The sequence below is a fragment of the Barbus barbus genome (genome assembly GCF_936440315.1).
Source record: "Barbus barbus genome assembly, chromosome: 9".
Classification (NCBI taxonomy): Eukaryota; Metazoa; Chordata; class Actinopteri; order Cypriniformes; family Cyprinidae; genus Barbus; species Barbus barbus.
This window is the reverse complement of record NC_136737.1, coordinates 31,526,386-31,549,041: the sequence shown is the minus strand read 5'-3', so window position 1 is coordinate 31,549,041 and position 22,656 is coordinate 31,526,386. Positions and strand designations below refer to the sequence as shown.

The 22,656-nt window shown below is 38.0% G+C and overlaps 2 protein-coding genes across 2 annotated transcripts; both read left to right on the top strand.

The window, feature by feature from the left end:
* Positions 1 to 5,111: 5,111 nt before the first annotated feature.
* LOC306875161 (transmembrane 4 L6 family member 1-like) lies at positions 5,112 to 8,168 on the top strand. Its single transcript, XM_079425602.1, has 4 exons — positions 5,112 to 5,358; positions 6,802 to 6,873; positions 6,950 to 7,092; positions 7,171 to 8,168. The coding sequence occupies exons 1-4, from the start codon at positions 5,182 to 5,184 to the stop codon at positions 7,367 to 7,369; spliced, it is 591 nt and encodes a 196-aa protein (XP_079281728.1). The 5' UTR covers positions 5,112 to 5,181; the 3' UTR covers positions 7,370 to 8,168.
* A 2,049-nt stretch (positions 8,169 to 10,217) lies between these two features.
* Positions 10,218 to 21,910, top strand: LOC306875410 (ceruloplasmin-like). Its single transcript, XM_079425938.1, has 20 exons — positions 10,218 to 10,411; positions 10,662 to 10,906; positions 10,987 to 11,199; positions 12,295 to 12,468; positions 12,617 to 12,871; positions 12,952 to 13,117; positions 13,205 to 13,344; positions 14,014 to 14,154; positions 14,234 to 14,278; positions 16,511 to 16,725; positions 16,901 to 17,051; positions 17,161 to 17,373; positions 17,884 to 18,091; positions 18,935 to 19,074; positions 19,164 to 19,292; positions 19,371 to 19,477; positions 20,397 to 20,616; positions 20,890 to 21,029; positions 21,121 to 21,283; positions 21,790 to 21,910. The coding sequence occupies exons 1-20, from the start codon at positions 10,254 to 10,256 to the stop codon at positions 21,828 to 21,830; spliced, it is 3,264 nt and encodes a 1,087-aa protein (XP_079282064.1). The 5' UTR covers positions 10,218 to 10,253; the 3' UTR covers positions 21,831 to 21,910.
* The last annotated feature ends 746 nt before the right edge of the window (positions 21,911 to 22,656 follow it).

Sequence of the window (22,656 nt, the reverse complement as noted above, 5' to 3'; positions counted from 1 at the left end):
TGGATGCTCACACTTGTCCAGTGGTGGCTGGGTGTGACACTGTAACACATGACTGAATCATTGGCAGTGGCGCGTCATGATGAGCTCACAGCAGAAATGCCCTCTATATATGTCTCTATATACGCTGGAATTAGCTCAGCCATTCTCCAGAAAGGAAGCTGGGTGCAGGAGAAGTGTATGTCTATAGGAAACACATGGATTGTTTATTTGACCAAATCAACCTACAAGAATAAACTCGTTACATTCATCAGGAAGTCGTGTCATTGCCTTTCTATTGTTTTCATTCCCTATTACTCTGATCAATTTGCTCTCATAAAGGGAAATCTTTACGGTCAAAAAATTGCTCTGCCAGAGAACCGTGAGAGAGAAACATTCAAATCAGTTTTATATAATGGAAAGTTATGATTGGGTGAGCCATGTTTTAAATTCATACATTCTTCGGCAACAGCCAGCAGTCCCTGTAATGAACTATATTACTTTATGAAAGAATTTATGAATAACTGTTTCTTATAGTAGTTGATGTACCTGTTAACTGAACACTGGTGATTTTACCATGTTTAAGCACTGCTTCACAACATAACATGTAGTTTTATTACATGGGGTCATGTGTCTCTGTTTTAAAAGTATTCTTGTAGTGTACTTCAAATCTTAAAAATATATTTTAAAAAAATACTTGCAGATATTAATGAAATAAAAGGCCACTTAAGTGTACTTAAAGTGAATACCCTTTCCTGACTGTTTCTTATATGCTAAGATGTACTCTAATGTACTCTGTTTTAATGTAATCTATTTTATTTTAGTTTATTAGCACTTGTTGGTCCATTCATTGTGACTTTAACCATATTTCAAGGACAAATACTGTATAAGTAATTATGAAATTACATATAAAGGTGTACTTAATTTCTACTTAAGTGACACTCTAAATTTCATAATTTTTGTCTTGTTTTCTAGTATAAATAATATCTAAACATCCTTGAATTAAGATGCATTTACTTGACAAGTATAAGATTTTAAGTCTTGTTTTCTAAAAAAAAAATATATATATATACAAATTTAGTCGGGGTAAGAAAACTAATCTTAATTCAAAGGCTAAACAATGTAATTTTTCTTGCCCCATTGGCAGATATTGTTGCTTGTTTTAAGCAAAAACTAACTAAATTTTAAAATATTTTTATAAAATTATTAATAACATATATTTTTTTTCCAGAAAACAAGACATATTATCTTTAGTCATCTCGCATCTTGATTCAAGAGTTTTTATGTTTATACAAAAAAAAAAACAAGACAAAAATAATAAGAAAATTGTTTTTACAGTGTTTTCAGTTACATTTACATTTAGTCATTTAGCAGACGTTTTTTCCAAAGCGATGAGGACAATAGAAGCAATCAAAACCAACTCTCGGTTAGCCTAACGAAGTACACGTAGCAAGGTTTTTTTTTTTTTAAACGAGTAGATAGAATATAGAAAAAAGAAACCTATTTATTTATTTATTTTTTAAAGCTAACTAGTGTTAGTTTTCAAGAAAAGCTAGCAGTTAGAGAATAAATGTGCAATTGATAGAGGGTCAAGTGTGTTTTTTTTTTCTTATATAAAAAGAAGACAGATAGATCAAATATAATTAGAATAGGGAGTGTTAGAGTTAGAGGGTCAAATAAAGATGGAAGAGATGTGTTTTTAGCCGTTTCTTGAAGATGGGTAAGGACTCAGCTGCTCGGATTGAGTTGGGCAGGTCATTCCACCAGGTGGGAACAGTTAATGAAAAACTCTGTAAAAGTGATTTTGTGCCTCTTTGGGATGTCACAATAATACGTTGTTCACTTGTAGAACACAAGCTTCTGGAGGGTACATAGGTCTGAAGTACTGAATTTAGGTAAAGGGGTGCAGAGCCAGAGGTGGTTTTGTAGGCAAACATTAATGCCTTGAATTTTATGCGAGCAGCTATTGGTAGCAGTGCAAATTGATGAACAGAGGCGTGATGTCCGTTCTTTTCGGCTCATTAAAGATTATTCTTGCAGTGGCATTTTGGATTAAATGTAGAGGTTTGATGGAATTGGCTGGAAGACCTGCCAAGAGAGCATTGCAATAGTCAAGTCTGGACAGAACAAGAGCCTGAACAATGAGTTGTGTTGCATGTTCTGAGAGAAAGGGCCTGATCTTCCTAATGTTGTATAAAGCAAATCTGCAGGACCAGGCAGTTTTAGCAATGTGGTCTGAAAAATTCAGCTAATCATCAATCACAACTCCAAGGTTTCTTGCAGGTTTTGAAGGAGTTATGGTTGATGAGACTAACTGGAAGGTGAAATTGCGATGAAGTGATGGGTTTACTGAAACTACAAGCAGTTCTGTCTTAGCTAGGTTGAGTTGAAGGTGATGGTCCTTCATCCAGCAAGAAATGTCTGTTGGACACGCTGAGATGCGAGCAGCATCGGATCATCAGGATGAATGAGAGGTAGAGTTGAGTATCATCAGCATAGCAGTGATATGAAAAGCCATGTTTCTGAATGACAGAACCTAGTGATGCCATGTAGACAGAGAAGAGAAGTGGTCCAAGAACTGAGCCCTGAGGCACCCCGGTAGCTAGATGCTGCGACTTGGACACATCACCTCTCCAAGATACCTTGAAGGGCCTGTCTGAGAGGTAAGACTCAAACCACCGGAGTGCGGTTCCTGAGATGCCCTTTACCAATAAGGTTGACAGGAGGATCTGGTGGTTGACTGTATCAAAAGCAGCAGACTGATCCAGCCAGATAAGTAATGAAGATTTGGAAGCCGCTCTTGCTAGTCTTAGGGTTTCAACAACTGACAGCAAGGCACTTCTGAAGCCAGATTGGTTGTTGTCCAGGAGGTTGTTCTGTTTGAGAAAGGCAGAACACAACTCGTTCAAGTGTTTTTGCAATGAAAGGTAGAAGGGAAACCGGTCTATAGTTCCCTAAAAGAGTTGGGTTAAGAGTGGGTTTCCTGACTCTCTGTGGTCATTAAACATCCCAGGATGTCCTTCAAAAAAAAGAGTAGGGTGTTAGCCCGGCATCCTGGCCAAACTTGGCCATTGGCCTCCTCCTAATCATCCCCATACACTGATTGGCTTCTCCTCTCCACCAATTTCGTTCTGGAACAACATGGCTGCTGTCACATCATCCAGGTGGATGCTGCACATTGGTGGTGGCTGTATTTTTTAAGTACAGAAATGTAAATGTTTTAGATAACTGGCATGCTAAACTCTGAGTTATTAAATACATTGATATTTAACTACTATCAGATGATCATGAAGTTCACCGAGGCTGTTCCACAACTTTCATTTTTCTCATATTACAGATGTTTCCCAAGACAAAAGCATATTTTTTGTTCTCTGAGCCCCTCGGCACACAGCTCAGCAAACATAACAGTAGGCATCTGTATCCTCTGTGGAAAACTGTTGAGTTACATAATATACTGCCATACTTCCTCATAACAGACCGGTTTATTCATAAAGCCTTATTGCACCAACGGCTAATCCTGGATTACAGAAACACTGCAGACATTTCATCCTGCTGCTTCAGATTTATCTGGCTCAATACAGATTTTTACACCATGAACATAAAGTGTGCAAGTGCGCAGTAACATTTTATTTTTTCATTGATTAAGTTATTTTCATTGATTTCCATCCAAGTGTCAGTGTTGTCTCAGGTGTTTCCTGAGTTTTTTTTTTTGACCACTTCTGAAACTCTAAAGGAGAAACATGAGCCTTTTAGCTGTCTGTTTTCTCTGGGGTAAACTAAGGAAACTTCAGTAAAAGTCTCACTTTTTCTCTCCATTTCATCTCACTGTTGTCTGGGGAAAACAGTTTTAAATTAAAGGGATTTCATGTGTGCAATCTACCTTAGAGTAAGTGATGCCATCTACAGTGTTAAAAGCTAAAACACAGCCCATCTACACATCATCTGAACCACACGCCCAAGGCCTAATTCCACAAAATGGATGCCATTTGTGTTCCTTATATACACTAACTGCACTACCGCTCAAAAGTTTGGGGTCGATACGTTTTTTTTTCTTCTTTTTTTTTTTTTTAAAGAAATTCATATTAATTATTCATCAAGGATGCATTAAATAGTTTGAATGTGACAGTAAAAACATCAAGATTTCTCTTTTAAACTTTCCATTCATCAAATCCCCAAACATTACGGTTTCCAATAAAATTTACTGAAATATTAAGCAGCAGAGCTGTTTTCAACACCGATAATAAGAAATGAGCATATTAGCAGCAAATCAGCATATTAGAATGATTTCTGAAGGATCATGAGACATGTTCACATTTAAAGTATAGCCTATTCAAAAAGAAAACAGTTGTTTTAAATTGTAATAACATTTCACAATATTAATGTTCTTACTGTATTTTGCTCAAATAATTACAGCCTTTCTGAGCATAAGAGAGTTCTTTCAAAAACTTAAAAAAAATGTAACCAACCCAAAACTTTTGAACAGTACACGCTTAAAAATAAAGGCTCTTTAATGGCATCTATGGTTTCAAAAAGACCCTTTAACGCCAGTGGAACCTTTCCAAAAGGGTTGTTTATAGTGAAAAAAACACCCTTTTGAAACCTTCGAACCTTTAAAAGTGTAGTTTATGTTTAGAAAATGACAATGAACAGCTGAAACCAACTTTGGCTAATATGGTTTTTACCTCAAAACTGACCAAATCTAGTTGCTTATTTTTTTGCATGTCATAATTAAAGACTTCATAAATATTGAAATAAGCATTCCTCTATCTTCTGTTTTGTCTGTTACAATGTCAACCTTGTAGTGAAACAAATGAAATGTGAAAAAAATCGATATTTATATAAATATCAACATTAGACTCTCTTTCTAAAAGCACTTTGCAATTCCACAACCTTGAGCGAAAGGCTTGTAATGTTAAACTGTCCACCTATGTGTTAAGATGCTTCTTTGTCTGATTACCAACAAAATGATGAGGAAGCTTTGGTAGGAAAACATCTTATAACTCTCCTCAAACCCCGGTCATATCGTCTGTCAGAGAGTTTCAAGTCATACTGTATAATGTCAGCCCGTTTCCTGTCTCCTCCTCCTCATGGGGGGCCGAGGAGGGGGGGTAGCCTCTTAAAACCCTTCCACTCCTCCATCTACCACACTACTTTCCTGTCCCGGATTACAGCCGCCTGCGCTCGCTCCCTCTGCTCTGTGTGAAGATGTGTTCTCTGGCCTTCGCCAGGTCTCTGGGTTTCGCCCTCATACCTCTCGCCACCTGCTGCATCGTGGCAAACGTCCTGCTCTTCTTTCCTGACGGAAAGATCAACTTTGTTCAGGATGATCATGTGACCACCTATGTCTGGTACTTCATGGGAATCGGAGGAGGTGGTTTGGTGGTGAGTATCAGATTTGTGTTGGTGTGAATGTTTTCTTGTGTCCTGGTTGTGTAATTTATCCCCCCCCCCCAAGACTAAGTACTTTAAGTCTTTTTGGTTATCTAGCAAGAGTATCTTGATTTAAGAATTTTTAGATATTTTGACAAGAAACAAGGCAAAAGAGCCATTTTTTGTAGTGTATATAAACATGAGTTATAGGGTTAGGTTACTAAGGGTTATCAGGGTTAGGCTAATGAAAAATTGCCAACTTGACTCAAAAATGTGTATAAGAACTCTAAAGTTTTGGTTTAGGAAACTATAATGGTCTGTTTAAAAGCTCATCTGTGCAGCTGTGTGTGTAAAATGAGCAACACTCTTAAAATAGCTTGAAAGTATTGTGCAGACTGGCAAATTGGTGGTGGATTTGTGCAATCTCATTCATAACTGTTCGTATAATCTACCCTTGCCTTCTTGAGGGTTAACTCTAGGGTGGGTCTAGGGGCGCATCTTTCGTACAAGTGTGAATTTCTGAAATGAAATTGGCAACTCATACAATACTGGCAAATTCTCATAAGGCTGGTTGGAATGAGTGTTGCAAAGTAAACTTTTGGGGCATTTCTTGGTTGATGCTCAAAGTGTGGAAACAATGAACAACTTAATGAAAAGCTACCAGTAAAATAAGTGGATGAAAGGAACTTAATCCACAGAACATCAAATTGTTTACTCACATAAGTAAACTTGTGTAAAATCAAAATCTTTCTAATTTGTTACTGCTAGTAAAAAAGTAATATATTTCAAATACATGTATTTCATACTAAGTATAGTTCTGTTATATTCCATAGTTCTATAGTAATCTTTTATCATATTTACTGACATATCACTCGAGACTTACTAATAATTACAATTTATTTGCAGTATCACTTGTGCACAATGCACATTTGTCAATATTAATATTATGATCGTTGAATAATATCGGCCTTGAAATGCAAGATATTTAAAGTGTACCTGAAGTACACTTGCAATAGCTCCTCTTTAGCACAATCAAATTTCAGTATATCTTTAGCTGGACTTCAGCTCTACAGTACTTCCTCACAATTGCTGTAAAGTGCATTAAGCACAAAATTAGTTTAGTAGACTTTAAGTATACCAGATTAGTATACCAAACGTACAACTGCAGCATATTTTTAATACATACATAAATATGCCAAAGTACACTCAGCATGAGTGGGACTATATATTTTACTAGGGACTATACCTGGTTGATGATATCCTCGTAACTTTTTTATCAAAATGCAACACTGGTCCACTTCTAAACCGCTGACATCTCCAGATTTTCCCAATTAATTCCATTGTTCCATTCTAGATTTTTTTCTTGTTGAACATTCCATTTATGTCAGTGGTAATGATGTGTAATTACTCAATTACACAGTGGTACTGTACTAATAGCTCCTTGTCCACTTTCAGATGCTGATACCGGCCTGCGTGTTTCTGGGAATGGGGAAGTGTGTGGATTCCTGTGGAACAGACAGCTGTGCGGTGAGTGTTGCGAAGGGAGCTTTCATTCAAGGACATGTAGCACAGGTCAACCATCCGTTTCACGTTGTGTGTGTAGATGTGTGGTTCGGTGTTCGCGGCTCTGGTGGGATTAGCCGGATCTGCATACTGCTTCCTGATCTCCGCTGTGGCGCTCTTGAAGGGGCCATATTGCTTCACTGTGCTGGGATGGATGTCTCCTTTTGAGGATAATGGCGGAAGGTATGAGCTCATTTTTTTTTTTTTTCGAAAATGCTTTGATGGTGACTTCATAAGAACTCTTTTCCTCCGTTTGTTCAGGTACCTGTTTGCTCGAGAGAAGTGGTCCGAATGCATTCAGCCGGCACACATTGTGGAGTGGAATGTGACGCTGCTGTCTATCCTGTTGGGTCTCAGCACCCTGGAGTTCCTCATATGTTTCCTGCAGCTCGTCAGCGGACTGGTCAACGCAGTGTGCCGGCCATGCTGCTACAAACAGGAGTACAGTCTAAACGCTTGAGGACGGAGCATCTCCCAGCCTCAGTCATTCAGAAACAGGGCTGCTCATCTGCAGCAGAGCCATCACGTCGCTTTGGATAAAAATGTACACACTAAGTCACCACGTTTGAGATGAATGCATCGGGACATTCCCACACGAGTTTCATTAGCAGTGCATGCTTTCTGTATAAAACAAACATTTGTATTGTACACTACTGGCAATGTGCATTTTGCTAAGATATAAATGTATTTTTCTATGAGTTCTGTTCGTTTTGTACAGGAAGTTGTTTTGTAAATTATTTAAATGTTGAGAGTCATAGAAGTACAGACAATGAATGTTGTTTTATATACTTTTAAATAGGGTGACCATACGTGCCATTTTTCTGGGACGCGTCCTGGCCAGGATTTCTATATTGCCTAAAATATCTAGGTTTTGGCTTTGTTTGCGTGTGCAGACCGATTGGTGTATAACATCAAAGTACAATACAAACAGTTCCTTATGCTTTCAAAATGAGGTACTTCGATGTCAAACACTGATCGGTCTGAGCCGCGCCGCTTTAAGTCAAACACACCTAATACTTTGACCGTAGATCCCACCTTCTCACACGCACCATGATTGGTCCATTATGTACAATGTTTGCATGTTATTGGGCAAACCACTTTTCGATCAGTACCTTCAGCAAGTATGAAAACAGGACAACAAAGCCAAAACTAATCCTGGCAAGGATGTGTCTGGGAAAAATGGCACTTATGGTCAGCCTACCTTTAAAGGCTGTTTTAAATACTCCCATCAATTAATAAATAGGTCTTGTTTTAGACTACTTTTTTCTGTTTTGTTAATTTTGTGGATAATTTCACATTTTGGTGGTTTTCACAATTTGCAGTACACAAAAAAATGGCGCAAATCTTTTAGGAAATGCTTGCTGTGAGACTCATTATCCAGTTTCTGCAATAATCTCTGGAACATAAATCTGTGTCACACTGGAGATCTTGCCCAAATCCTCTTGGTACATAATTTTAAGGATATGCAGATTTCTGCCCCAACATAAGCTACACAAGTATGTGAACAAACTCTTTAGCTCAAAACTGTAAAATACATGTGGGATCTCTTATATTTTTATTCCAAAAAATTAAAAAATTAAAAACATACAGGTAACATTTTCTTTTTCTTTCAGATATTCAAACCAAGGCAGTCCGAGTAAACAATACATTCATAAAAAAATATTGCAAGTTAGGCCAATAACTGGTTGAGCTGCAGAAATCACAGCCAAATGCATTAGATAACCAGGGGTTGGTCATTCAGAACTCCTTTTGCTCAGCCCCATTGATCCAGGTTGAAGTGAGGACTCTAACTAGATATTCAGGGGTGTATTTACTCCTTTGCTTAGGATCCTTGTGCTTCAGACTGGTGACATTCTTCTTCAGTTTTTCCTGGTAGACAGCAGTATTCATCCATCTTTTACAATCAGTTTGTCCTGTGTAGATGCACAGCGATGTAGAGCTTATCCCAGCAGTAGGTTTAGATTGTGGAGGAAACCAGAGCACTTGCAGAAAACCTGCTCCGACATAGAGAGAACATGCAAACTCCAGACCAAAAGACCTCCAGTTCACTTTAGAACATTCCCTGAAAAGTTTTGAGGATCATCAAGTGTGTGTTTGGCAAAATTTGGATAAGCCTTAATATGGAGTGAAGATATGAAGATATTCTAAACATTAACATTTTGATGATCTGTAAAGCTGCTTTGAAACAATGTGTATTGTGAAAAGCGCAATACAAATAAATGTGATTTGACTTGGATTAGCAGTGGGTTTCGCCTCGTCACTCTTCCATGGGATGCCATTTCTGGCATGGTTTGTGATGTGGAGTTGTGAACACTGACCTCTATTGATGTGAAGGATTCCTGCAGTTCCTTGGCTGTTGTCCTTGGCTCTTTTATGGCTTTCTGAATGAGATGTTGATATGCTTTTAGAGGAATTTTGATTTGTCGGCCAATTGTGGTCAAAAGTTTTCTCTATTCTGAGATTTTTGGATGACACTGTGGATCTTTGGAGTCCCAGAACCTTTAAAATAACATCGTAGCCCTTCCCAAGATGCTGCATTTCACTTGTTTATTCCTCATAAGCATTCTATGGCATAGTGTGTTACTGGGTGAGACATTTTAGCTGACTTTGTGTTGCTGAAATTGTTTGGTTTAAATGTTGACTTTATTGTAAGTTGCAAAATCAACAAATCATTTTAATTGTTTGTAATCCTGTACAAACAGCACGGGGGCCATCATTATTCAATAAAATGATTGACGTTTGCCCTATCTCTCCTGTTCATTAGTAGTGAGCAAATATTGCATGAAAGCATTTCAACTGCTGAGTTGTCCCAACAGACAAACATTTCTCAACTCAACATGAGACAAATACCTAAAACCCTATTGATTTTTTACATAATGCAAACAAGTTGGGGTTTTCTGGTCGGCAGTGTTTTCCACGTCTACCATGCACAAACACACTCAAGCATTGGGCTGACTGCGTTTCTTTACTAATCTTATCTAGCTCATCTCATTGTTTTTGCTTGGTTATCTATAACTTGTCCAAACAAGACAACATAATATTTTAACATGATGTCAAAGCATCAAAACTGGCAAAATTATCACTGATTCAGGCACAAGCGTTATCAGATAGACTGCCAAGAAAACTGACACAGGGTCTTCTGACAGACAGGAGTTTCCTAGAGTCCATCAGGTCACATGCTGCCAGTAAATTCATGGGGTCATGTAGCCAGACCGCCCAGCTGTGTGTATAAGTCAACTTGCCCTCTTCACGTCTGTTGTGATTGGCTGACTACAGTCACCCTTCATCATTTAAAGCGGTGAAGCATCTGCCCCATTTCAATAGTCAAATCCCAGGGATCCAAAATGAAGGGGTTGCAGTGGACGCTGCTCGGGGTTTTGTGTTGTGCTGGAATCGTGTCTTCTATCACAAGGGAATATTTTTTTGCCATTAAGGAGATTCAGTGGGATTATGCTCCTAGTGGTAAAAATCTGATTCAGAACAAAACCATAAAACAAGATGAGTGAGTACAAACACATAGTTCTGAGTTCAATGGAAGTCAATACATTTGAAATGCCGTAATTTGAAAAATTATCGTGCTGAACGTTAACAATTAATGATTTTAATAATGAAGATGAATGAGCTCTGGTTGCGTAAAACGTAGCTTTAGATTCTGGGTCTTCAACAAACTTTTAACCCTAAGTAAATGAGTTACCTTTCTGAGTCAGTGCATGTCAAAACAGCACAGAAACAGTTTTTTTGGTGTTTGACAGAGAAGCACGGGTGTTTCTTGAGAGGGGAGAGCAGCGGATTGGACGGGTTTATAAGAAGGCAGTGTACCAGCAATATACTGACGCCACCTACAGACAGGAGATAGAAAAACCCAAGTGGTTGGGCTACCTCGGACCCCTCATTAGTGCAGAAGAAGATGACATCGTTATTGTGCACCTGAAGAACACGGCCACACGAGCATACTCCATCCATGCACACGGCCTCAGTTACAACAAGTCCAATGAAGGTGTGAACTCATTTGATCACTTTAACTCTTGCTCACAAATGGCTCATTATGAAAACTGTGAATATTGGATTTCTCTCCAGGAGCTCTATATCCCGACTCATCAGAAAAGGCGGAGAAAGCCGATGATTCAGTGGCCCCTGGGAAGTCGTTCACCTATGTTTGGACCCTACCGGCCTCCCATTCTCCTGGAAAAGATGAAACTAACTGCCTAACCAGAATATACCACTCCCATGTTAAGGCCCCCAGAGACATCGCCTCAGGTCTCGTTGGACCTCTCATTATATGTAAAAAAGGTACAAACTTTTCTCTTCACTTCAAGGTTCAAATGTCAGGATCTCTCAGTAATGTTGTGGGTTTAAATACAAGCACCTTTAAGGTAACACTTTAGAATAGGGAACATATATTCACTATTAACTAAGAGATTCTTCCTCAATAAACTTCTAATTTACTTAAATTTAGGTATGGGTTGGATTAAGAGATCTAAAATATGGTCATGCAGAATAAGGCATTAATATGTGCTTTATAAGTACTAATAAACAGCCAAAATGCTAATAATTTAATTTGTTTGCTAATAAGAAACTAGGCAATAGGTGAGAATTGGACCTTAAAATAAAGTGGTACCAACTTTGACATGATATATTTTTTATATATTTGATATTGATATTTTCCATCTCGTGTCATGTTAGTAAACACAGTAATGCTACAGAGAAAAATAAAAGGGAATTCATACACTTCATGTATTCCACCTCAAATATGATTGTTTAGACAGATTTACACCTTAAATAAACACAAATAAGAATACTTCATGTGAAAAAAGAAGAATGCATGAATTTTGTTGATTTTGATTGCTTCCATTGTCCTCATTTGTAAGTCGCTTTGGATAAAAGTGTCTGCTAAATGACTAAGTGTAATGTATTTGGCATACAAGCTTTTAGTTTATGGTTTTTATACCCATAAAGCACCTGGCCACCAAGGGGGGAAAAACTGAGGAAGGAGTCAAAAGTTTTATACATTTTCGTCAATATAGATCTGACATATTTGTCAAAATTTGTCACTATCAGATCCAAAAATGTCTGTTAAGACTTGAAAAAAAAAGTTATAAAGAGTACAATAAGTTGTATTTATGCATATTATGTAATCAGGGTTTCAGGACCATAACCTAGTTGACAAAAAAACTTACGATAAGTCTATGTTAAGTAGCTACACAGTGACAAATTGGGATGCAAATGGTGACACTCAAAGGATTTTGTACTACAAATTACTGATATAAAATTTATACAAAAAAGCTGACTGCCATGAAAGTAATTGTATAATGTAATTAACCCACTTCAAGTTCTGATGTAGTCCACTATCAGTGAATGAGATCTTTTTGTTTGTGCAATTCTCAGGCTCTCTAGATGTGCATGGGGACAAGGCAGCTGACTATCTTTACGCCCTTATGTTCACGGTGTCCGATGAGAACCTCAGCTGGTACCTGGATGAAAATATCAAGACGTACTGCACAGCTCCTGCCAAAGTCAACAAGGAAGAAGAAGGCTTCCAGGAAAGCAATAAAATGCACTGTGAGTTGTGTAATAATGTCTCGGACAAACTGTGAACAGGTCAACTGGTATACAGTATACAGTAGAGTATATCCTATGCACTAATGTTAATTAAAAATAGTCTGTGAAACTACAGAAATCTCAACTTCCCTTATGAAATGTATTGTAGCTATCAACGGTTATGTCTACGGCAACCTGCCGGACCTCAGTATGTGCATGGGCAATAAGATCCACTGGCACTTGTTTGGGATGGGGAATGAGGTGGACCTCCACTCAGCCTTCTTCCATGGACAGATCCTGACGGACAAACGGCACCATGTTGACACCGTCAGTCTATTCCCGGCTACTTTTGTTAATGTAGAGATGGTGGCAGATAATCCCGGCCAGTGGCTCCTCAGCTGCCAGGTCAATGATCATATGGAAGGTACAGAAAGAAAATGTGGATGCATTCTGCATTGTTATAATTGCAGTGTTGCCTTTAATGACATTTCTCCCCACTTTTAGCTGGCATGCAAGCCATTTTTGAGATTAAGAAGTGTTTCCCAAACGTGCATAAACCCAGACCCTTTGGAGAAGTGAGAGAGTATTACATTGCCGCTGAGGAAATCATTTGGGATTATGGGCCAACAGGGATAAACCAGTATTCAGGGAATAAACTTGCTGATGACAGGTAAAAAATATTATTGTAAGCTGACTAAGAGACATATTATAGTCAAAGTGTCCTTACATTTGAGCTTGTGTTTCTGAACATCTGCAGTGTATCTGACACTTTCTTTGAAAACCGCAATGATCGCATCGGGGGCAAATACAAGAAAGTCCAATATGTGGAATATACTGATGACACATTTACCAAACGCAAAGAGAGGGCCCCTGAGGAGCAGCACCTGGGAATTCTGGGTAATACAACTACAGGGTACACAAGTCGACAGAACAAACATTGTATTTAACTTGGAATCAACCTTTAACTGTAATATTACAATGAACATGTTGCAGTACACTTTATGGGCTACACTTTATTTCAATAGTACACTTTAGGCATTCTACTAACTATAAGTAGCTTTGAAATTACATGTCAACTAATTTTCTTTAACTTGCAACTACATGTCTACTAACTCTCAGAGTAAACTCTTAGGGTAGGTTTAGGGTTAGTAGAATAAGTTGACATATACTTGCAAAGTTTCTCATAGTCAGTATGTTGTATGTTGTGGACCCATCAAAATAAAGTGTTAGAAGATATTGACTATGAGATATAATGACTGCTAGTCGACATGTAGGCTCTCCTGTAGCTCAAACAGTAGAGCATGGCGCTAGCAACGCTAAGGTCATGGGTTTGATTCCCAGGGAAAGCAAGAGCTGATTAAAATGTAAAAACTCTAATTTGAATGCAATGTAAGTCGCGTCTGCTAAATGCATAAATGTAAACACGTAGTTGCAAAGTTACTTACCGCTAGTAGAATGTCTAAAGTGGACTATCGAAATAAAGTATTACCGGGATTTGCTTGCTGACATTAGTTTTCTTGATTTTATGTCAGTGCTTTCTCTTCACATCTTTGGAATGTTTTTTAGGTCCAGTCATCAAAGCAGAGGAAGAGGACACCATTAAAGTGACATTTAGAAATAAAGCAAGCAGGCCCTACAGTATCCAACCTCACGGAGTGCAATATAGCATAGAAATGGATGGAACCCTCTACCACAACGTCCTGGAAGGTAAAGAATAAACCTCTTTCAACAAATGTATAAATATGTATGACAAACTTGAACTAAATATCATTCTTTTTTTATGCAGAGTCATACACTGCCAAGAAGCTTCGTGAACTCAAGAAAGAAGCAAGTAAGAAAAATATCTCAATGATATATAGAAAGATCTGGAAATGAAGGGATAAGCAAACCCAGAGTGTTATCTAAAAAATATTGAATCAAGGACCATTGCACAACAGCGTTTTTTCCAGTCCTGGCTGGACTCAAACAAATCAGTCCAAATCCATAAGAGATCAAAGTCTCACTGAATTATCTGGATGATTAGTGAATGCATGACTTGCTTTACTGACAAATTCAGCCCATTTGCTTACTTAATACTTGTTTCTGGTCTCGTTATGAACAATTCACCACTATACATTCATCTATCTATTCATCCATCCATTTTCTAAAGCATTACATAGGGTCGCAGGGATGCTTTCCCAGTGTATATATTCCAGTCCTTTAAAAGTAGGTACCGGCCGTGTTTCATGATCCAATATCCCATGAGTGTCAAGTCCTGCACCTGGAGGACTGTGTTCTGCAGAGTTTATCTTGAATCCTAATATCATAATTAAACACAGCTAAACATTGACTTTAGGATCACTAGAAACTTCTATGAGAATGTGTTGGATCTGTTTGCTTACTTAATGCTTGTTTGTAGTCTCATTACTTTGCAGGACATTGACCCTCAAACGTCAGGACTGGAAAACTTGCACTATCCAAGTCAAATCAAGTCGATTCACCTTATTTATAGAGTGCTTTATACAGATTGTGTCATAGCAGCTTTACAGTGTTAAACAGGAAAACAATGTTTCGATAATGCCAAACAAAATTCAATTCTGCTGTAAAGAGAAAACAGTCAGTTTTCCAGTTAAAGGCAGTTCATTATTGATTCAGTGATGTCATCATCCAGCTCAGTTCAGTTCTTTTCAAATAGTTTCTGTGCAAACAAGTCAACGATATTGCCAAGTATTAAGGGCCAGTTTTACTAAACAGGGCAAATTAGTGCTAAAGCGCAATTCCAAAACAGCGCCGATGGGAGTGGAAATTTCTGCGTGTGATTTAGTAACAATATGCAAAAACACAGAACACAGATGCAACATCTCATTTACATATCGACCAACGCAATATATCAAATGCAGCGCAAATTAGCATAGTCGCAAATAAAGAATAAAGAAATAAAGAAGCCATAGTACGTTGAAAAGCCCCAAAAAATTGCGTGACCCCTTGCAAGTCGTCTTTTATGCTGCCTTCACGTGCTATCGGAATTATCGTAAATACAAGTTACCTAACCGGAAACTGGACGTGAACGGCCTTTCAAGTCATATTTACTACTGGGAAATTCAGAAATAATTTTGATTCCAGAGTTTCTGAGTTGGGCGGGTCATAATCTTTAAACATGGTGGAGGGGACAACCATTGCTGCTGTCTGTTCTCACAACAACTACATCCCTTTGTCTGGTCGCTTAAGTACTGTATTTATAGGCTAGATATGAGCGATCATTCAAAGCATATTTTATGGTTTATAAGCAGTGACATAAACATGTATTTGACTGGAATTCCAGAATTGTCAGCAAACTGCATACATAGCTCAACCAATGGGATGCTACATTTTATTCTTTCTGACATTAAAGCACTTGAATACAGCAAGCTCGTAATCATGACTTTAGAAGTGGGAAATAGGACATTTCAGATAGCACATGATGGCAGCATTATTTCCTGAAGCAAATTAAAAATAACATGGCTTGGCAAACGATACTTTTGTGTTCTTCTTGCATTCTAAATAAATGACATGTGGAAAAAATCCTGTCCCTTTGGCCACGCACTCTATGTTCTCTGTGGTGCCTCCTCCTAGCAACAAATTGCAGCCATTTCAAGTGCAGAATAGTTTAAGACATGCTTTTTTGGGGGAGTTGAATAATGGCTCTAATGCCAGTAATTTCCCGAGCACAAACGTTAATAAATCTCGTTGTGTGATTCATTTGAATACTCTTCCCCTGTAAATTTTGCATCTGAAACGGAAACTACAAATGCATATTCAATAAGGTCAGGTGCAAAAATAACTGTGTCCATGCCTTTTCAAATTCACACGTCATTAGTAAAACCTGACAGTGCAATTTTTATGCCAAAAGACAGTTTGCACTGGTGCAAGCTGTTAGTAAAACTGGCCCTAAGTGTCCCCATTCAGCCTGAATCCAACTAGTTAATTCTAGAGTAAAATCAAGTCTGGTCCTTCATATTATTTATAAGCCAAAAATAAGAATAAAAATCAAAACGAATCACTGTATGTAGAAATGTTGAAGTTGTATATTGTTCATCTCTTTCAGGAGTGGTCGAGCCACTTCCTGCTGCATTGGTCCGTCCTGACACCACCTACAAGTATGAGTGGGTGGTTCCTAAGGATGGAGGACCGACCGATAAAGATCCAGACTGCATCACCTACATGTACTACTCAGCGGTGGATCCCATTCGAGACACCAACTCTGGACTGGTTGGACCTCTCCTGATCTGCAAGCCCAAAACCCTCAAATCAGGAAAGCAGGTGTGGGAGGTGGATGTTGAGCGTTTTCACATTTGTAAAATGTGTACTGCTATATTAGTAGCTGAAAGCATGTGGAGAACTTTGTGATTTTCTGCTGAGTTCAGGTTCCATTGCTATTGTAGTGGTCTCTGCCAATATTGCTCATAGCTTTGCCAATATTTTTTTTCCATGCCAGAAAAACGTGGACAAAGAGTTTCATCTTCTCGCAACTGTGTTTGACGAGAACTTGAGCTGGTATTTGGATGACAATATCAACAGATTCGCAAAACAGCCCAAATCGGTAAAGAAAGAAGATGATGATTTTCAAGAGTCCAATAAAATGCACTGTAAGCACTAGTCACGCTCCTTAAAAGAAAAAAAAAATTGCATTTCTGCAGCACACAAACTATATTTTTTGCGTTTTCACCCAAACGAATATTTGTTTTCCTTTCACAGCGCTCAATGGATACATGTATGGGAATCTGAAAGGCTTGAGTATGTGTAAAGGTGATAAGGTGTCTTGGCATCTGTCTGGACTAGGATCAGAGGTTGACATCCATGGACTTTACTTTGAGGGCAACAGGTTCCTCTACAAAGACACCAGGAGAGACACCATCAACGTGTTTCCTCATATCTCTCACACTGTCATCATGGAGCCTGACAGCATGGGTACAGTCCCATCCCTTCTCACTTTGATCTCACTGTGACAAAGAACAACTATGTGCTACATTTTAAGTCTTATTTTAATACCATACATGTTCTTAAATGTTTATGATGGTACTTACAACAGTGTTGTTGAAGTCTCATTTCGATCAGTTGACATGTTCGACCAATGTTGTTCCAAATCTGTGTGCATTTCTTCTGCGGAGCAACAAAGAAGTTTTTGTCCATACAAAGAAAGTCAGTGGGCCAAATTGAAACAGTCTTCAAAATATCTTCTCTTGTGTTCCACAGAGGAAAAAAAATCATACAGATTTGGAATCTCACTAAACATGGTTGGATTTACGCTGAAAACAACAGAATCAGCATCATTTATTCCTTACATAATCACACAAATATGCATTTGCAGTGTTGGGGAAAGTTAGTTTTAAAAGTAATGCATATTTAGTCTAGATGTTCACACTAGAACATCACTTCTAGATGTTCACTTACTCCTGATTACTCCTGTGGCATCTGCAGGACAGTTTGAGGTCGGATGTAAAACCACAGATCATTATCATGGAGGTATGAGAGCCAACTACACCGTGGAGAAGTGCCACTTCTGGAACCGTCAGTCTGAGACGATGCTACACCAGAAGAAGTATTACATCGCTGCAGTTGAGATGGACTGGGACTATTCACCCACCCGCACATGGGAGGAACAGATGTACCATAGTCTGAAAGACAGGTATTATTCCAAGTCCTTCACCAGAACTCATAAATCCCATTTGCAAACACAAGACATTGAAGCGTCATTGACGCCAAATGTGGTTATATGCCAAGCATCAACATGCAGACCTGCTGGAAAAAAAAACCCATTAGAACAGTCGTCTCAAACTCAATTCCTGGAGGGCCACAGCTCTGCACAGTTTCTAGTGATCCTGAAGACCTTGATTAGCTGGATCAGGTGTGTTTGATTAGGGTTGGAGCTAAACTCTGCAGAGCTGTGGCCCTCCAGGAATTGAGTTTGAGACCAATGCAATAGAAACTACCACATCATTTGTAGTGGTTTACTGGTTATAATAGGAAATGTACTGGTTTTAATGGAAACTGTAATGGTCTGTACTAGTGATTTGTCGACTTCTATTGGTGGCTTGCTAAACCCTCTAAATCCTAGTGGAATATGTCCCAAAACACACTACAAGAAACCATTTTAGAATGAGTTTAATGGTTAAAAGTTGATGGTTTGTAATGGTATTTGTAGTGGAAACTATTCGAATTTCTGTGTTGGTTTCTACTGTTTTTTTTCTTCTTCGTATTTTCAGCAGAGGATGTAAATCATATTTGAGATTTATGATGAAAGGTAAGATTTTCAGCGAATTAGTGAGTTGTGACATACTGTGACCAACTAGGTTTTAAGTGTAGTTTAGTTTGTAGTGTAGTTTAAGTTTGGACAAAATGTAATATACAAAGACCATTCAGGCAACATCCAGGAAAAGAGAAACTTTGCGTGTGTGTGTGTGTGTGTGTGTGTGCGTGTGTCAGTATAGAAAGCGCAAATTCTAAATCATATTAATTTTGATATATTCAGCCCAGGCAACGAGTTCCTCAAGAAAGAAGGCAAATTCATTGGTTCAAAATATAAGAAGGTTCTGTACAAAGAGTACACTGATGAAACCTTCACTAAACCCAAGGAAAGATCTGCTGACATGGAACACTTGGGAATTATGGGTAAATATTAATAGAATATGTGGTACATCGATGGATGGCTCATAATTTGGTGTACATGTTTGTAAACCTTCAAAATATGCTCATCTCAGGACCCATGATCCATGGTAAAGTGGGAGAAAAGGTGAAGATTGTGTTTAAGAACATGGCTAAGAGGCCATACTCCATACACGCCCATGGAGTTAAAACTGACAGTCCTCGGGCGGCCCTGACACGTCCAGGTAAGATCTGACAGTTGAATATTAGACAAAATAAAGTTAATGTTTATTAAGTCTAAATGTATGTATTGTTTACTCAAGGTGAAACTCAGACCTACACCTGGTACCTCCCAAAGAATTCTGGGCCGACAGAACAGCAAGAGGAATGCAGTGTTGGAGCGTATTACTCCACCGTGGATGTTATCAAGGTACCTTCCTCACCAAATGAAACAAAGTCATTGTTCAAAACCTTATGACCTTGCTTTCTACCAACATAGTCTTATGCAATTCATAGCTATTTTACATTTTGGAAAATTGTTTGTGAATTCATATAAATTCATATCATCTAATTGTACACTTTCATCCCTTACGAAAATTAACCATGGTTTTGCTACAAATAAAACCAAAAAATTAATAGTTACTATAGTTAAGTGTTAGTTCACCCAAAAATGAAAATTCTGTCATTAATTACTCCTCTTTCCAAACCCGTAAGACCTTCATTCATCTTCGGAACACAAATTAAGATATTTCTGATGAAATCCGAGAGCTCTCTGACCCTCCATAGACAGCAATGCAACTGAAAAGTGCCCAGGTCCAGAAACGTAGCAAGGACATTGGTAAAATAGTCCATGTGACATCAGTGGCTCAACCGAAGCTTCGAGAATACGTTTTGTGCACAAAGAAAACAATAATAACATAATTTATTCAGCAATTCTTCGCCCCAAGTTACTCTGACAAATTGTTTGTTCAGTTGATGGTGTTGTGTGTAGCATCTTAACATTATAAATCTGCTTTCAAAGCGCAAAGGAGACGTCAGTCACAGTTGTTTTCAACAGAGTTTAACGTTAGCGTATTGCTAAGCTAAAAGCTTTTTGGAGTACACAAAATATAAAACAGGCCAGTTTAAATGAACCGAATGCACTTTTTGACTTTTCAGTAACATATGACATGCAGTTCATCAACATTTCTCCTGACTTGGCCACCATTTTGGATAATTTACTTTCATTGAAATGCATTCAGTGCAAATATGATTCTGCCTTAGAATTTGGTCCAAAGAAATTATCTTCAATTATATCTGTGGAAGTTTTGGAAAGCAGCCAGAGTCTATCTGATTGTCTTCTCATGCAGGACATGTACAGTGGTTTGATCGGGCCGCTGGTCATCTGCAAGAAGAGCTTGGCTCGCACGCTGGGGCTAAAGAAAGAGATTGAGGAGTTTGCTCTGCTCTTCATGGTCTTTGATGAGAATGAATCTTGGTATCTGGATGACAACATCAAAGCTCATGTTAAAACCCCCACCACGACACTGAAGGAGGACGAGGAGTTTATCGAAAGCAACAAGATGCATGGTGAGTTTAGTTTCTCTGGGTTGAATAGTTTTGGTCATGGTTTTTGAAGAGGAGGACATGTCTCAAATAATCCTTAAATAATTGAGAAATTCTCAGAGAATATTGTGCTAACTGTTAAAACCCTGAGAAAATTCCTCTTTTAATTAAAACATAATTGCCTCAGCATTAAAATATCAGCAATTCACCAAAAGCTGTAGTGTAAAATGGCCAAAATGTTAAGATGGGCCTGATGTGTTGATGCTAAACTAGTGGTTATTCCGTTGTTTATCACAGGAATCAATGGTTTAGTCTATGGCAACCTTAAAGGCCTGAACATGAAGGTTGGAGATAAAGTGTACTGGTATCTGCTGGGAATGGGAAACGAGGTGGACATACACACTGCACACTTCCACGGCCACAGCTTTGACTACAAGGTCATCCATCCATGCATCCAATTCACATTTTCTTCAAAGAAGATAAAACTCTTCTAGAGTATCAGTGTGATGACGGTGCTTTTCCCTGCAGGCCAGCGGCACACAACGAGCAGACGTGTTCGATCTGTTCCCCGGGACGTTCCAGACACTCACCATGCGTCCGCTGTATTCTGGCACCTGGCTCCTGCACTGTCACGTCACCGACCACATCCAGGCCGGAATGCAGACCACATACACTGTGCTCGAGAAAGATGGTGAGCTTCTACGTTTACGAGAATAACATGTTTTACTACCCTTCATGTGAAAACCTTAAGCTTCAGTTCTTTAATACATAAAGTGGAGAGTGGGGCATGTTGTCACAAGAACTTGAAAGTCCAGTTACACAAATGTTTGGGTCACACTTTATATTAGGTGGGCTTAACTACTATGTACTTACATAAAAAAAAAATAAGTACAATGTACTTAATGCGTTCATATTGTACAGGTTTGGTAATATGGGTAGGTTTAAGGGTGGGTTAAGGTGTAAGGGACGGGTCAACAGTGTAATTATAAATGTAATTACATATAGGTATTTTTTTTTTAATATGTAAAAACATGAATGTACACAATAAGTGCATTGTATCAAATTATTAAATGAAATGTAAGTACTTCGTAGTTAAGGCCACCTAATATAAAGTGGGACTAATGTTTGTTTTGTGATTAATTAGGGCATATTTTACCAGCTACACAAGCTAAATCTAAATTTCTTTCTTTCTTTTAGGAAAAAGGAGGGGCTTCCTGGGTTTGTTTGGTAGTGGTTGAAATTCCATGTGCCTCTAGATGGAAGTTTGTGTTAATACTTGCCCATGATTTTTCTAAATAAACACTTGTAGTTATTTGAATTATTTTGTGTTTGCGAAAGCAGAAAAAATATTCCTGTCTTGCTTTAAAATTGTAAGGAAACATGACATTAAAAGTTACTTGATTAGATGGTGAAAATGGCCTCTAAATAGACCATACTGAACATTCACGTAGTTTCAGAAGGTTATCAAGATTTATTTTTCTTTTTTGCACAATAAGATCAGGAAAGAAGAGCTTAAATAGGGTTGATTTAGTAAGAAAATAGTAAAAGGAAGGCATTCATTTTGTTACTGTAGCTTTAAAATATAAATACACATGGACACAAGATTCTGTATTTGAATGTAATTTAATAATAATAAAAAAGAATAAAAAGGACACTTTATAATGTTGATTCTGAAAAATCAGATGAAATGAGATGACAGCTGCATTATGGGTAATGTGCACACAAATATCTGACAAACATTCCAACAAAAAAGTACATGCCTAACAATAAAAAAAAAAAAGCCCCCACTTAATTTAATAATTGTACATAATGCTATATATATATATATATATATTTAATGTCATATATATTATATTTTGTAGTCTGTATTTGTCAGAATATATTTTGTAGTCTAAATATGTTCTGATAATAAGGAGAGTACTTGTTTTTGAAGTAAACTTATAACATTCCAGTCTATATGAATGATTGTAACACGTACTTCTGATCAGATCATGTTCACAGCAGTCATGCATGACTAATTAGATGAACTAATTATCATTTGGCTATCAGCATTCAAAGCAGCAG